A 17,931-nucleotide genomic window follows, 5' to 3' on the forward strand; every position below is an offset into this window, starting at 1 on the left:
TCCCTCAGTTTAAAGGGGCACTATGTATTTTTTGAGAAGACATGCAAAGTCAGATTTTAATTTCTAATATTAATGAGGTAATAATACAAACTATAATAATACACATGAAAATAAGGTCCCCAGAACACTGTTTGAAGCTAGAAAGGGGGCAGGGTCCGCCAAATATAAACAAAGTAAAACAGCATGAAATTGTGTTGTCCTTTAAAGTTTATTCAGTTTATTCAGTCATGAAAACAAAGAGAGTTTGTTGAGGCAAAAATCAGTCATTAAAGATCATTCTCTTCTCATTAAAATGTCTTCCCTAAAACTACATAGCGCACCTTTAATAACCCTCAACCTTTGTGGAAGAACTGCATGTACATTTGAGGGATGTGGGCTTTGGTGCAGCAGGTGGGGTCAGATTTACATTTTCAGCTGAATTGTCTGAGTATTTCTTATCAAATCTTACATTAAACAACCCGAGGCAGCCGCGGTCTTATCAGATTTCGTCACAGCAGTTTGGATGAAAGAAGGTTTTCTTATTGTAATAGTTGTGTTGTTCTATCATCTTCCTCTGCACCATAGAGTCAACATCACGATATATGCTTGTGGGACCAGTGCATGTTTCACAGGTGCCTGTTTGAAGCTGACGTGTATGCTGGTTGTGAAGGTGGAGCCCTGCATCTCTCCAGGAAGCAGCTCACCTGTGACAAAGCTTTTCTCCTCAGGTGTGCAGTGGACAGACCAGGAATCAGCGGTAAGTTCACTTTCTTTAGTATTTACATTTTACGGTGTGTTTGAGTCTGTTTGAATTTGGAGCAGCGCTGATGTTACTGTTTGATCACAATGTTTGGCAAAAATCTAGCATGCTTTTGAATCACTGATGATTGGAATCATTGATTGTATATAAAGTATGATTAGTAAAAAAAAAAAAAGCTCTATCAGAAATAATTGATCAGAAGCGTCCAACAGACACACTGAAGAGAAAATAATTCTAAACACATTTCTGTCATCAACTTTCTGCTGTTGCTCGTGTCCCAAACAAGGAAGGAATAAAAAATGAATTGGTACTAAACTCTTGGCTCCACCGAGAGAGGTCCAGCTGCAGTCGACCTGCTCGGCTCCACCAGTGTAAACAAAGAGGTAAAAAATAAACTCCTGGGTGTAAAGTAACAGTCACATGCTTACATGTCAGGTGATGCCTTTCAAAATCAAGTGCATTTGAGTCAGATTGTGTGTGTTCAGCGTGTGAATGATACCTCGGCTCTGTTTCACTGCTGGAGAACAGTTGTGACTCTGTCATTATAATCACATTACACAACTGATCTGGAGACATTATGAGTGTTCAGCTGCTAGACCTACTGTTTGTTAATCTAATACTCCATTTGATCTTCATATGAAGTGAAGTTAGAAAAACATTAGTCCAAATCACTGCAATCTGTAATTTTCTTTCCTCTTTGCCCATAAATCCATCAGACTTGTTCTGTAGCTGCAGTTAAGTGTTCAGATCTGATGTCACATGTTGATGAATCCAGACAGATTTCAGCAGATTGCAGTAGTGCTGCAATTACTTCAAATCAAGTACTGGACTATTTTCATTTGATCTTACTTTATACTTCTACTACACTATTCAGAACAAATTGCAGTAGACTACTTGTAACTGCACTATATATAGCCTGCCTGACAGAAGCAGTTACTGCTTGTCATCTATTTATTGTAATTTAATCAAGAAAAAATGTCAAAATATGTTCAGGTTCCAACTTCTTTACGTCAAAGTTGATGCTTTTCCGTCTCATATAATATAATATAATATAATATAATATAATATAATATAATACATTAACTTAAAAAACTTTCATAACAGAACTGAAAAGAAAATAATTCAAATATAAGATAAAAACTTCTTCTAGTGCTTGAAAGTGATCAAAGTTCAAACTGCACCTTCAGAGACATAAAAGTTTATCAAATTTAACTCAGTAACTTCAGAATGACTTTACAACAATGATATAAACAGATTTTTACAGAACATGTACAGGATGTTTGAGTGGTGATGAGTTTCCAGTACGTGGTCAATGATTGATGCTTTCAGCTCTTCCTCTTCCTCTACAGATGAAGCTGGAACATCATTGGGAGCTGATGTGAACACATCAGCAGCCGTAAAGGTAACATGATTGATTTTAGATTATTGGACTAGCTGCTGCTGCATGCTCTGACAGGATGTAACAGACTCTGAAAAACAGAAGCATTTTAAATGTTGAAGAGATTTTTAAAGTCAGTCAAATAGAAGTGAAAAGTGATATCATCCCCAAGAAAAAGGCAAAGCAAACACAAAAGAATTGTATTCTTCTAACAATCCACGAGACTAAAGAGCATTGTTAATGTCATTACTTAGATGAAACTGCAGCTCAAAGTGCCAACAACATTTCTCAGCTGAGTGTACTCAGTATTGAATGAGCTGTCCTAAAGTTGGAGAGGAACCTCCAGTCAGAGCTTCATGTTTTTGTCATGCGATTGAGAGGAGTGGTGAGAAATAATGTGTTAGCTCTCCCAGCAGTTTGTTTTGTTTGTATGAAGGTTTGGGCTCTGCTATGGATCAATGTGAGGACAGAGAGGAGGGAGTCCCTTATTCTAAAACCAATCTGTGTGGTGAACATGGCAGCCAGACCACAGCTCAGAGGTGAGATGAGAACTCTAACTGTTCATGAATAAAATCACTCCACCACCATTATTCACACTCAAAGCTCTCTGTGGGTGTTGTGTTGAAGCCCAGAGCAGCAGCACACATCAGACTCACCTGGACCTGAACCTGAAGGCAGTTGTGTGTCCATGAAGGATGATGCATCAGTGGCGTTTCCTCTTGTTTTTAGACAATCTGCTGATGAAAGGTAGAATTTAAAATTGACAAAAAGCCATTTGTGACACAAAGTTAGTTGCTTTCTGTGTTTAAGGACTGAACATATTTTTCATCAGTTTTTATCCAACATGCACATTTGTCTGAGCTGTTTTTGTTTCAGGATCCAGCAGCAGAGACCAAACTCTCATGATCCCAGCTGTATGTCCTTCAAGAGTAAACAGTCAATGGAAGATTTCATTGATTTTAAAGGACGACCTCCATCTGCTGATCAGATGTAAGCTGTACTGTAACTGATAGTTAGAGTCAGGCAATGCTAGAAATGAATAAGTTTGCATGACAGCTTGTCCGACCACAACTGAAATGAAAGTGTGTCAGCGGTCATAGAGAGGGTGGAGACATAATACTATTTAAATATGGAGATAACAGAACACATTTGAAATTGTTTAATATAGAGAAAACTGAGTACAAAATGAAATGCAACACTTTTGTTTTTGCCGTAATTGTGTCTTAAAAGATTGAACATAGTCTTCATTAGTTCCAGCATGCACATTTATCTGAGCTGTTTTTGTTTCAGGGTCCAGCAGCAGAGACCAGACTCTCATGAACCCAGCTGTCTGTCCTTCAAGAGCAAACAGTCAATGGAAGATTTCATTGATTTTAAAGGACAACCTCCATCTGCTGATCAGATGTAAGCTGTAACTGACAGTATAAGAGTCAGGCTACGTGATATATAGGATGAGTTAGTACAATATCTCCTCTGACCACACCTGAAATTCAAAGTTTTTCTATTGTGAAAAAGCCAGGCATCATAGAGAGGGTGGAGACATAGTGTGTCAATATGGAGGTGACCCAGCACATTCTACACTCAGCAAGTGCAACATTTTGAGGAGTTGAAGATAAAGACCTTTTTCCCTGCACACAAATTTCTATCAAAGGTGTGGCATATCAAGATGCTGATAAAACAGCATAACGTTTGCACAGTTGTGCCTGTTGCAGTTTTATCACACAACACAATGCCACAGATATTGCTTTTAAGGTTGATGTTGATCATGTGTATACATACAGTAGTTGTGTCACAAATGAATAGAGAGAGCTGAGAGATAAGTTCATAGCGTGCCCACTTTTTAAACCTCCAAAAAGTTGAACCAATCACCGTGTGACTTGGGTGTGAAGTCAGAGTGTCAGTTTCAGAAAGTTATAAAAATAATCGGACACAAACCCCCTAATCTGAATTTGATATGGTGTGGGTTCAGAGCATTGTAGACACTGTTCAACCATCTCAGGAACAGTTGTTATGTTGTATACTGACACCTTAAAGCAACAATACGTAGAAATGTTGCTTTACATTTGGGTCCTTTCCAGTAGTGGCTCTTCAATAGGGGGCGCTAGGCCACCGCCCCACCTGTCCCACATGAAGAAGAATCATATACACCTTCGTGCAAAAATCTTCTGCTATAGCTCTTGTTATAAGTTGTACATGCACACTTCACTCACTTCAATACGAGAGATAGGAGCTAGCAGGGCGCTGTTGTGTAAGGTTAATCTAAACAGTTATAATATGGGCATGTTAATGCCTCAGCCAATCAGAGGAGTTGTTGTTGGTATGTGGGGAATACGGATGTGACGTCATTGTGTACTGGTCTCCAAGTCGGAAGTAAACAGTTGACTGCAATTCGCTCTCTGTCTCGTTATTATGATATGGTAACGTAACATGGTGTCAGAATGAACCTGTAAGAAGTTTGGAGAGGAATGCGCCTCCAAGAGTGAAGTTGTCGAGACGAACGGAAGACGACGTTAGTGCTAGCGGCTACAAAAACAAAAACGGCTAACGCTAGGCTAACAGTCAAACGGACAGAGTGGAGAGGGGACCCAGCCGAACGTGCGTCGGGGGAGACGTAAACAGGCGAGTAAGCTGCAGATAAAGCAAAGAAGAAGAGGACAATAAGCAAAGGAGAAGTTAAAATAAAAACTGGAGTGAAATAAAGATGGCAGACAACCCTCCAGTGCCAGCAAGCAGCGTCCAACTGGCTCCACCTGGTAACTTTGACTTCAGTAATGCAAATGAATGGCCAAAGTGGATAAGACGGTTTGAACGTTTCAGGATAGCATCAAGTCTGGATAAACAGTCTGAAGAGTATCAAGTAAATACATTGATGTATACTCTGGGAGATGAAGCTGAAGACATATTGAGTGTTTTGCCATTAAGCAGTGATCAGAAAAAGAAATATATAGATGTAAAACAAGCCTTTGAGAACCACTGTGTGAGCAAGAAAAATGTCATTTTTGAGCGTGCACGATTTAACAGACGAAATCAAGAGCAAAGAGAAAGTGCAGAATCATTCATCACCGCTGTCCATAGCCTCGCTGAACACTGTGCGTTTGGAGCGCTAAGAGAGGAGCTTATCAGAGACAGGATTGTCGTAGGACTAAGAGATGCAAAGCTGTCCGAGTCATTACAGATGGATCCTGATCTCACACTGGAAAAGACAATATCCAGAGTGCGCCACAGTGAAGAAATAAAGAGGCAGCAGCCAGTGCTGCGTGGCATTATGAATGACAGACAGTCTGAAAATATAGATGTAATGAGTGCACGGCCCAAAGCCCAGTGGGGCCCTAAAGAAGGACACAAACACACTGCACGTTTCAAACCAGGAAATAAGGACAGAGCCACGGGCTGTGGACGATGTGGAAATACAACAAGCCACCAGTGGAAGGATTGTCCTGCTAAAGATGCAGAATGCCGCAAATGCAAAAGGAAAGGACATTTTGCCCGGAAATGTCGGTCAGCTGGTGGCATCCATGACATCACAGAGGATTCTGCAGAGTATGACCTCAGCTTTCTCGGAGAGGTGATCATCAACATGGACAGTGTGGAAAATGAATGGTCAGAAAATCTTGAATTAAATGGAGAAACAAAGGAGTTTAAATTAGACACTGGAGCTGGAGTTACAGCGATCCCGACTCACCACTACTCAACAGACAGACATGGGACATTGCTGCTGTCCAAAATACCCCTGTATGGTCCGGGCAGGCAGCCCTTGGAGGTAAAAGGGTACTTCAGAGGAAAACTGAAGGTGAGAGATAAACACACTGAACAAGACATATATGTGGTGAATAAACTAACAAAACCACTGTTGGGGCTTCCAGCCATTAAGGCTTTGACTCTTGTAAAGCGAGTGCACACAGTCCAAGTGGGAGAAGATTTCATAAAGTGTTACTCCACAGTCTTCAAAGGACTGGGGAAACTGTCAGCACCATACAAAATTGAACTGACACCAGGTGCCACACCATATGCTTTGTCTGCCCCACGTCGAGTTCCCCTCCCACTACGCGACAAGGTGAGGACAGAACTGGATCGGATGGAGGCAATGGGGGTGATAGCTAAAGTCACACAACCCACTTCATGGTGTGCGGGCCTCGTGGTGGTGCCGAAACCAAAATCAAAGGAAAGACTCAGACTGTGTGTAGACCTGACACACCTGAACGTGTGGGTCAAGCGGGAGAGGCATATCCTGCCGAGTGTGGATCACTCACTAGCGATGCTGACAGGAGCAAAGATGTTCACCAAATTAGATGCCACGTCAGGGTTTTGGCAGATCCCCCTGACCGAAGACAGCGCTCTCCTGACCACTTTCATCACTCCATTCGGCCGCTATTGTTTCAACAGGCTGCCGTTTGGAATATCCTCAGCCCCAGAACACTTTCAGCGTCGGATGACACAACTTCTCGAGGGCTGTGAGGGTGTGGTGTGTCATGCGGACGACATTTTGGTGTATGGCAAAGATCAGAATGAACATGATACAAGACTCGCTATATTGAAGTGGCACACCTCCATGTCGCATCAGCAGAAACAGTCATATCGGCTCTGAAGAACATCTTTGCCCGGCATGGAGTTCCAGTGGTGCTCATGTCAGACAATGGGCCGCAGTATGCTTCTTCTCTCTTCAAAGACTTTGCCAGTGAGTATGGTTTTACTCACAGGACCAGCAGCCCGCGATACCCACAAGCCAATGGCGAAGCGGAACGGGCAGTGGCCACTGTCAAAGGCTTATGGAAAGAGGGAGGAGACTACGCAAAAGCGCTACTCAGCTACCGAGCCACCCCTTTGGAGAACGGATATTCTCCAGCCCAGTTACTCATGGGGAGACAGTTAAGAACCACACTCCCTCAAGTGCCCAAAACACTGAGTCCACGCTGGCCAAACATCAAACAGCTCAGGAGCACAGAGACACGAGGGAAACAGAAACAAGAGCAATACTATAACAAACGCCACAGAACACACAATCAACCGGAGTTACACCCAGGCCAGAGTGTATGGATCACTACAGAGAGCACTCATGGGACAGTTGTACAGCAGACAGCTGCCCCGAGGTCATACCTTGTCAGAACAGAGGATGGGCTGTTGAGGAGAACCCGTACACACCTGCGAGCAACCCAGTGTCCACCTCCTGATTCAACCAACAGAGAGGACACTGACTCAGACAGTGCAGACCAACCTGTAGCAGAGCCAGATGCTACATATGTTACAAGCTCAGGCAGACACTCACGTCCGCCTAAAAGACTGGATTTGTGATTTGACAGGTTAAAAGGAGTTCTGGACTGTGATTGTCATGGTTCACATGGAAAAAAAAAAAAAAAAAAAAAGTTGATGAATGAGAATGTAACCGTGAATGTTCTGGAATGACGGTTTAGTTTAAGTCAAGTTCAAAAAGGAATTGAATAGAAAGAAAGAGAAAAGAAAAAAAGAATTTGTTTAGAATGCTTGAATAATAATGTTCTTTACTTAAAAGGGGGAGATGTTGTGTAAGGTTAATCTAAACAGTTATAATATGGGCATGTTAATGCCTCAGCCAATCAGAGGAGTTGTTGTTGGTATGTGGGGAATACGGATGTGACGTCATTGTGTACTGGTCTCCAAGTCGGAAGTAAACAGTTGACTGCAATTCGCTCTCTGTCTCGTTATTATGATATGGTAACGTAACAGGCGCTGACTTTCATCGCCCCAAGGCCGTGCTAAAAAACATGAAAAGTGTTTTCTGTTTGTTTGTAAACACACGTATCTGCACTTCAATAAATCACTGAACTGTGTGGCTGTTTGTCTGCATTTGGGTCTTTTCCCTTGTTGCTTTCTACTCATGTACCTGACAATCTGGGAGCTGCCCAGTACAACCAGTACTGTGAAGACCTTTACACATGCAGGGAGTCACATGATTCACTGTTCACATCCAAATATCACTTCATGGACCTTTACTTTGTGTTTGTTTCTGTGTGTAAAGACATAGTGTGAGCTAATGCTAATTCTTCGTAATTTCTCGATAGAGTTGGCAAGGAGGGCTCAGAGGTTCCCAGTGGTCAGTCTGCCCAGCAGCTTCAAACACACCTGGACACCATATTTATGGTCTGTACATGTAAAACAGCTACGTCTACATCTATTCTGTTTACAATAATCCCAATGCAGTACTTTTTATACCAGTGGCATTCTGTCCAATATGAATTTGATGGTTGGTTCCATAATAATAATTTCATTGTGTCTGTCCCAGCTGCTGGAGGAGAACATTGTCACTTTTTTGAAGGACGAACTTAAGAATATAAAGAAGGTTCTGAGTCTAGATTACCCAGAATGTTTAGAGAGTCAGAATGAAGATGAGGAAGATGAGGATGGTGAGGAGGAAGAGCAGAAGAGAAGCAGCAAAGAGGCATTTCTGAAGATCGCACTGCACTTCCTGAGGAGGATGAAGGAGGAGGAGCTGGCTGAATCTCTCCAGAGCAGTAATAGGATTTCTCTGAAGATTTAACATGCTGATATATGGGACATTTACTAATGTCTCAAGAGATAGAAGAGAATATATTCATATATTCATTCTTTACTTTGGCTTATTGTTTTTCTTTATTGTCTTCTCATTCAGGAACATTTGCTCCAGTTTGTCAACGTGAACTTAAATCCAACCTGAAGAACAAGTTCCAGTGTGTGTTTGAGGGGATCTCTAAAGCAGGAAACCCAGCCTCTCTGAATCAGATCTATACAGAGCTCTACATCACAGAGGGAGGGACTGGAGAGGTCAATGATGAACATGAGGTCAGACAGATTGAAACAGCATCCAGGAAACCAGACAGACCAGAAACACCAATCAGACATGAAGACATCTTTAAACCTTTACCTGGAAGAGATGAACCAATCAGAACAGTGATGACAAAGGGGGTGGCTGGAATTGGGAAAACAGTCTTAACACAGAAGTTCACTCTGGACTGGGCTGAAGACAAAGCCAACAAAAACATACAGTTCACATTTCCATTAACTTTCCGAGAGCTGAATGTGCTGAAAGATAAAAGGTACAGCTTGGTGGAACTTGTCCTTTACTTCTTTCCTGAAGCCAAAGAAGCGGAAATCTGTGAGTTCAAAGACTTCCAAGTTGTGTTCATCTTTGACGGTCTGGATGAGTGTCGACTTCCTCTGGACTTCCACAACACTGAGATCCTGACTGATGTTACAAAATCCACCTCAGTGGATGTTCTGCTGACAAACCTCATCAAAGGGAAACTGCTTCCCTCTGCTCACCTCTGGATAACCACACGACCCGCTGCAGCCAATCAGATCCCTCCTCAGTGTGTTAACAGGGTGACAGAGGTCAGAGGGTTCACTGACTCACAGAAGGAGGAGTACTTCAGGAAGAGATTCACAGATGAGAAGCAGGCCAGCAGAATCATCTCCCACATCAAGACATCCCGAAGCCTCCACATCATGTGCCACATCCCAGTCTTCTGCTGGATCACTGCAACAGTTCTGGAGGATGTGTTGAAAATCAGAAAGGGAGGAGAGCTTCCCAAGACCCTGACTGAGATGTACATTCACTTTATGGTGGTTCAGTCCAAACTGAAAAACATTAAGTATGATGGAGGAACTGAGACGGATGCACACTGGACTCCAGAGAGCAGGGAGATGATCGAGTCTCTGGGAAAACTTGCTTTTGAGCAGCTACAGAAAGGCAACTTGATCTTCTATGAATCAGACCTGACAGAGTGTGGCATCGATATCAGAGCAGCCTCAGTCTACTCAGGAGTGTTCACTGAGATCTTTAAAGAGGAGACAGGGCTGTACCAGGACAAGGTGTACTGCTTTGTTCATCTGACTGTTCAGGAGTTTCTGGCTGCTTTTCATGTCCATCTGACATTCATCAACTCTGGTGTCAACCTTATGTTAGAAGAACAATCAACCTCACAGAGCTCTGAGACAAGAAGAGATGTATCTCCAGAGATGCTCTTCTACCAGAGTGCTGTGGACAAGGCCTTACAGAGTCCAAATGGACACTTGGACTTGTTCCTCCGCTTCCTCCTGGGCCTGTCACTGCAGACCAATCAGACCCTCCTACGAGGTCTGCTGCCACAGGCAGAAGGTAGCTCTCAGGCCAATCAGGAAACAACCCAGTACCTCAAAAACAAGCTCAATGAGGATCTGTCTCCAGAGAAAAGTATCAGTGTGTTCCACTGTCTGAATGAACTGAATGATCGTTCTCTAGTGGAGGAGATCCAACAGTACCTGAGATCAGACAGTTTCTTCAGACTGAATTTCACTCCTGCTCAGTGGTCAGCTCTAGTCTTCATCTTACTGTCATCAGAAAAAGATCTGAATGTGTTTGACCTGAAGAAATACTCTGCTTCAGAGGAGGCCCTTCAGAGGCTGTTGCCTGTGGTCAAAGCCTCCCACAAAGCTCTGTAAGTACAGAGATAAATGGATTTATTTGTCACATTTTAAATTATTTTTTAAACAGGGCAAGAAAAAAAATCAGTACTTTAATTTTTTTACTATATCTTCAGACTACTTGGCTGTAACCTCTCCGAGAGAAGCTGTGAAGCTCTGTCCTCAGTTCTCAGTTCTCAGACTTCTAGTTTGAGAGAACTGGACCTGAGTAACAACAACCTGCTGGATTCAGGAGTGGAGTTGCTGTCTTCTGGACTGAAGAGTCCTTCCTGTACACTGAAAACTCTCAGGTTACAATTTATTTCAGCCGTTTCTCTGAACTATCAGCTCCATTTAGCCTCTCTCATGTCAGCATTTCTGAGCTGTACAGTTTTTTCCGATCAGGATCCTAAATTTAACAGTAAAGATCCTTCAGTTTCCCTAAAGGTGTGTTTTTTTCCCCCTATTCAGCTGCATCTTCTGTGCATCAAATACGAAGCTCATTTTGCTTTGATGTTATGTTTTTGAGATTATTGCACATGTTATTTCCTCTTTAAGATGTAATTAACAGTCACATCTACAACCTTGAATGGATGAAAATATCATGAATACAAGAATGGCTGAAATATCATGAAATGTTCTTACTGATTGGAGTCCAGAGTCCAATCAGTCCAGAGACTATTACATGTCAGTAATAGCACATTCAAATTCTTGTTCATTCTTATCCTCAGACTGAGTGGCTGTAACCTCTCAGAGAGAAGCTGTAAAACTCTGTCCTCAGTTCTGAGCTCCCAGTCCTGTAGTCTGAGAGAGTTGGACCTGAGTAACAACAACCTGCACGATTCAGGAGTCAATCTGCTGTCTCTGGGACTGAAGAGTCAACACTGTGCTCTGAAAATTCTCAGGTCAGGATTCATCAACCTGTTCAGCTGATCAATATTTTATTATTTAAATGGAAATCCTTGACCTTTGTGAGGTGTTGAGTTGTTTTTCCTGACACAATTATCAGAAAGGAATTGGCTTCAAATGACTGCATTATCAGAAGTTCAACTTCAAGTTATCTTGAAGAAAATCTGGTTTCAGGCAAGCATTAAACACATAACTCATAGAGACACACTGATTACAACCAAAAGCAGCAGTTTATTGTCAAAGACATACAAACAATTTAAAAATAATGAACATTAAAGATACTTATAACCATCAAGTTTAATCAAAATGTACATTTACATGAAACATTATCATTCATGGTTGCTGGGAGTCAGTTGCCACAGCTACATGAGGACTTTTGCCATGTATGCACCTAATGAGCAGGTTCCATTGAAATTAATGGGGGTTCATGTAGGAACACAGTATTCAAGACGCCTGAATATACGGAGTAATGAGCTCAATCCCATTGTTTGTCCAGCCCTACCAGCACCCTCAGATTATGTAATGTGTGTTGTTGTTGTTGTGTGTTTGCAGGCTGTCAGGCTGTCTGATCACAGAGGACGGCTGTACTTCTCTGGTCTCAGCTCTAAGCTCCAACCCATCTCATCTGAGAGAGCTGGACCTGAGCTACAATCATCCAGGAGACTCAAGAGTGAAGCTGCTCTTTGCTAGACTAGAGGATCCACACTGGAGACTCGATAATCTCAGGTATGCTCCTCTATCAGACAATCAGTCTAATAGAGGAGGAAGGGGTAGAAACTATCTCTGTCTCACTAGTTGCGTTTACACGGACAATATTTCTTCAATCTGATTAAAATTCTGATTCCAACTTAACTGTTCACATGGACGCTAAAAAAAGGAATCTGATAAAGATGTGTTTAAATTTAAAAGCATTTAATCAGAATACAACTTTTATGACATGCACAGAGTTGTTCTGCCTGCTGTGAAGCATCTAATCTGCTCTAATCCCGTTTTTGTACCAGGTTGTAAACATGTTGATTTGTTGACTGTAAAGTTGGGCATTTTAACATGGGCTCGTATGGGGATTGACTCGCTTTTGGAGCAAGCCTCAAGTGGCCATTCAAGGAACTACACATTTTGGTACTTCCACACTGGCTTCAATTTTAAGAGCTGGAGGATGGCGCTTGATTTTCATGCAACAGTGAATCTGTTTAAACAGTCCAGATGAGTCATCACAGTAGGAAGTTTTTGCTCTTTTTGAAGGAATTTTGGTTACTCATTGTTTTTTATTCTTTCGCACAAAGAGTGAGTCCCTCACACTTGATGACGGACTCACCACAGTAACTACGGGTGACAGTCAGCCGCAGAAGCTCAATAAAGAATGGCCAGCTGATTGTTGACATGGTGTGTCAGAGCCCAAAGAGGCGGACTGTACCAAAATTATAGGGAAGACAAAGGCAGTGGTCCGTGGCTGCAGACGAACTGCAATATTGTAATATTTTAATACTTTTACAGCTTATTTTCACAGCCCTTTAGGCAAAGAAATCATTTGATGCAGGTTTAAGCATTTGTTTTACTGGAGGAAATTGAATCTGATATTATGATTGTCGATATAATACTGACAATTCATTATTTTCATTAATAAGTGAAAATAATGAGTTGTACTCATCAGCCGATAAGACAATGCTTCACTGAAGTAAGAGTATCAGTGTTACATGTTAACGTGTAAGTACATTTGTAGAGAATAACAAATATGAGTATATGAGAACGATGTAATGCCCCCCCCCCCCCCCCCCCTGTTTTCAGGGTGGAGCCCGTTGGAGTCCAATGGTTGAGACCAGGTCTGAGAAAGTGTGAGTACGTTTTTAATTTGATTCATGAAAGAAAAGCAACACACATTCAACCATCTTCCAACAGTCACATCACTCGTTAAAATTTATATTTTTTACCAGCAAGTATATTATGTCTTTTTCTCTCCATCAGATTCCTGTGAACTCACACTCGACACAAACACAGTAAACAGAAGGGTCACACTGTCTGACAACAACAGGAAGGTGACACATGTGGAGGAGGATCAGTCATATCCTGATCATCCAGACAGATTTGACCAGTGGCCTCAGGTGCTGAGCAGAAATGGTCTAACTGGTCGCTGTTACTGGGAGGTTGAGTGGAAAGGACTGGTTTATATATCTGTGACTTACAGAGGAATCAGTAGGAGAGGAAACAGTGATAACTGCTGGTTTGGAAGGAACGATCATTCCTGGTGTCTGACCTGCTCTAAAGGTCGTAACTCTGTCTGGCATAACAACAAAGGCACATCCATCACCTCCTCCTCCCCCCCCTGCCCCTCGTCCTCGTCATTGTCGTCGTCTTCCTCCTCTACATCCTCTGCCTCTGTCTCCAACAGAGTAGCAGTGTATGTGGACTGGCCTGCTGGGACTCTGTCTTTCTACAGAGTCTCCTCTGACACACTGATCCACCTCCACACCTTCAACACCACATTCACTGAACCTCTTTATCCTGGGTTTGGGTTCAGGTCTGGCCTCTGGTCTGACTCTTCAGTGTCTCTACTCTCTGGATCACAAACAACTGATGTTAGTTAGTAACCTGATGTCTCAGTGGTTGTAAATGCAGTTGACGAATTTTGAAAAACTGATGGTGTTATCACTGTAAGACACTCTCATTGGAATAGCACCCAGAGTTTACAGTCCATTTAGTTTTGTTTTATCACTGTAGGATTGTTGGAAGTGTCACATTTGAGCCACATGATTCTTTGCTAGTACCTGGGCACAGTCACATACTGTATACCAACACCACACAAATTAAAGATTTTCTTGTTTTCTTAATAAAATCATGAATGCGCTTTTTCAGGAACAAAAGTTTACATTCTATCCATTGTTACAGGACAGTAGAGTGGTTTGCGTGTCTGTGAATCAGTTTACTTGTGATCATACCTGTGTACAGCCGGGGTTTGTTGGTCCTCATCCTCAGCAGTGGATCAAAATGTTCTCATCACAAGAAGATATGGCCAAACAAACAAGCAAACAAACAAAAAAAGCACAAATCTTTAATTATAATCAGACAACATATTATATGTGTTCAAGGTTGTTAAAAATATTTTTTTGCTGATTATATTATTAATCTTTATTGCAGACACAAAAAGCGGTCCATATCATCAACAACAAACATGATAAAACAGAATAGTAACACAATTAGTATACACAAATACAGCAGAAAATGTGAGAAACAAAACAGTCTATTTACATGTAAAGTGATTTTATCAGGCTGTTTTGTTTTTGTCTTTTCAAGATCTTTGTAAATCTAAATCACTGAAAATATTCATAATTCACAATTTGAGACATATCTTTAATACAATGTTCGATGTTGTACAGACATAAAGGAGATGTTGTGTGAAAGCTCCACATCAGCCATTTTAATTGTTCTCTCTCAGCTTGTCTCTGCGTGATTTATAAATAAAGTTACGTTACTAAAAATAAAGCATGCTTGGTGTGTTCACTGATGAAGCGACTGACGCTGTTGCTTTGCTCATTTCAGTGTAGGTTTACTGTAGCTCATGAGTACATTAAACTGCTGTGTTAGAAATAAATGGAAAAATTAAATAAATAAATGTGTTTAATCTACTTTTAACTGAGCACTGTGACTTTACAACAGCAAATGTTGATAACAGTCACTTTAAAATGATCAAGTTGACTGTTTGTGTATCAGGTGCTGAAAGAGTTTCCTATATAATCAGTATTTAGTGCTTGCTGTATAGAATTATGGATTTGGGACACAGACTCTGGTGCAGGGGGCATCCTCACACTGCACATCATGTCACAGTGCCATGAACATTTGAAATACAAAAGAACAATTAAACTTAACTAATGATTCACACTAATTATTTACCATTGAGATAAACAAAGAGAGACAGTGTGAAGGAGCGAGGAAGAGCAGGGAAAGAGGAGGATGAAGGTGTAAAGAAATGAGAGTGATCAACTCCCTCTAGTGGCTCAGGATGGGTAACTGCAGCAGCACTCTCCCTTCAACAGTGTTCATATTACTGTAATACACACATTTACACAACATACTACCATTTCATGTAAATCCTTTCAAAATAAAATACAGCCACCAAAAAGTTTCATAATTCCTGTTTATGTTTCCATTTGTAGCATTAAATTTCAACACATTTAAGTCCTATAGACTTTAGTGGTGGATCTGAGGAGAACCAGGACACCAGTGACCCCAGTTTCCATCCTGGGGCATAACGTCGACATCGTTGAACACTACAGATATCTGGGGGTGTTCATCGACAATAAACTGGACTGGACTAAGAACACTGAAGTCCTTTACAAGAAGGGACAGAGCCGCCTCTATTTTCTGAGGAGGCTCCGCTCCTTTAACATCTGCCGGACTATGCTGAGGATGTTTTATGAGTCTGTGGTGGCCAGTGCTTCTGTTTGCTGTTGAGTGTTGGGGCAGCAGACTGAGAGTAGCAGATGCCAACAGACTCAACGAGCTGATCAGGAAGGCCAGTGACGTTGTGGGGGTGGAGCTGGACACTGTGTCAGACAGGAGGATGCTGTCGAAGTTGCGGGCGATAGTGCAGTATGGCTCTCATCCTCTCCACAATGCTCTGGTCAAGCAGAGCAGCACCTTCAGCGAGAGACTAATTGCTCCCAAATGCATCACTGAGCGCCACAGTAAGTCATTCCTACCTGTGGCCATTAAACTTTACAACTCCTCCCTCTGATGATCGGACTCAAATGGCTATATATATTTATAAATGTATACATATGTGTATCTATGTATATTTCCCATATCATATATATATTGCACTGTATAGGCTATCTGTAAATACTTGGAGTGGTCATTGAACACTTGAGATTGTCTACTTTATTATTTATTTTATTGTCAACTTCATTATTTTATTTTATTGTCCACTTTACTATTTTATTTATATCTTTTTTTCTTGTTTCCATTCATGCTATATTTCTATTTCTACTTTGCACTGAGCATCTGGAACAAAAACAATTTCCCCCCGGGGATTAATAAAGTATTCTGATTCTGATTTAGAGAAGAAGAGACAGAATCTGTACGTGGATAAATCTGTAGTCCTAGATCTTCAAGGTTCAGATGTGAAGCTGTTTTCAATCTCGAAGACAAAGACAGCTGTTTAATTCAGGAAGCAACTACAGACCACTAAGCAGAGCTGACATAATGTAACATTTAAAAAGTCCACACATCAGGACAAAATCTTCTCTTGCTGTAGACATGTGTATGATTTGAAAACACTGAAAACAACCTGTGTTCTTTGTTTGTGGCAACAGAGAGTGTCAGATCACCCTCCATGGTGAGTAGCACTCGTTATTTAAAGATCTCAGCTCCATCCTCAAAATCAGGACATTCAACTGCTGTTTTCACCTCTGATGTATCAGTGACAAACTATCAGTAACTCATTCACATGTGACACATTCCTGACTTTGTTCAAATGCATTTTCACTGCTGGAAAGGAACAAGTACAAGCCACTGAGACAAATGTCTAACAGGTAAAACAAGTAAAAGTAAATGATACATATATTTACATGTATGCATATAGTATGGGTTGATCCATTTTGTTACTGTACTTTACTCAGGGGCGTAGCCATAATTTCAGAAGTGAGGGGGACAAATTGTTCCGAGGTCTATTGAATGATTTATCATCCAGTAGTAGTAGTGAAATAGTTGTAGAATTTAACCTCAAAGTCCCTTTACGCTATGCTATTTTCTCTCAGCCAGTTATAACAGAGACGTTCTAAGGACTTTGGTTATATTTCTCCTCACCTGCTGTGAAGATCCTCCATGTTCATTCCTGTTCCTGCTGGCCTCCGGTCCACTTTCTCCTCCTGACCCTGCTCTTTCTATTGTATAAAGATTAAAAAAATATGTGCAAAACAATAGTGAGCACAAGTTCTGTGCAGAAATTAAGGAGGAGTGGGTTTATTCCTAGGTGGTAGAGTAGCCAAACATTGTAGTCAGTAAGAGTGTTGTTACTTTAGAAAAATATTACTTACGTAGAAGTAAAAAGTAGTCATCCAAATAATTACTTGAGTAAGAGTAAAAAAGTATTTGGTGAAAAAACTGCTCAAGTACTGAGTAACTTTTGAGTACCCTAACATCTGATTTATTCATCAAATAAGAACTAATGTAATCATTCAATCAAAATAATAATCAGCAAATTCATGTATTTTACACTTTAACTACCACATAAATAAATTAAATCTTTACAAAAATAACATAGTCAAAGGAACACAAATACATTTATATCCTTACATAGGCCTACTCAAGTAAGAGTATTGTTACTTTAAAATAGTATTGCTCAAGTGAAAGTATTTTGCAGTAAATCAACTCTTAAGAGTATAATTTATCCAAAAAGTTACTCAAGTTAATGTAACGGAGTAAATGTAACTAGTTACTACCACCTCTGCACCTAGCAAGCGATTTAACATAGGTAACAGTTAACAATTGTTAAGTAACTTAACTTGATATATTGACATCT

The 17,931-nt window shown here is 41.0% G+C and overlaps 1 protein-coding gene across 1 annotated transcript; it reads left to right on the plus strand.

Moving 5' to 3' along the window:
- Window positions 1-5,415: 5,415 nt before the first annotated feature.
- Window positions 5,416-14,187, plus strand: LOC311260144 (uncharacterized protein; the record flags this gene model as incomplete). The annotated part of the gene is made up of 9 exons (XM_084357659.1): window positions 5,416-6,574; window positions 6,679-7,402; window positions 8,153-8,231; window positions 8,374-8,602; window positions 8,740-10,543; window positions 10,646-10,819; window positions 11,970-12,143; window positions 13,203-13,249; window positions 13,380-14,187. 9 exons carry the CDS (start codon window positions 5,416-5,418, stop codon window positions 13,997-13,999), a joined length of 5,010 nt encoding a protein of 1,669 aa, XP_084213785.1. The 3' UTR covers window positions 14,000-14,187.
- Window positions 14,188-17,931: the final 3,744 nt, after the last annotated feature.

This window comes from Pagrus pagrus (assembly GCF_965226575.1).
Source record: "Pagrus pagrus genome assembly, chromosome: 7".
Classification (NCBI taxonomy): domain Eukaryota; kingdom Metazoa; phylum Chordata; class Actinopteri; order Spariformes; family Sparidae; genus Pagrus; species Pagrus pagrus.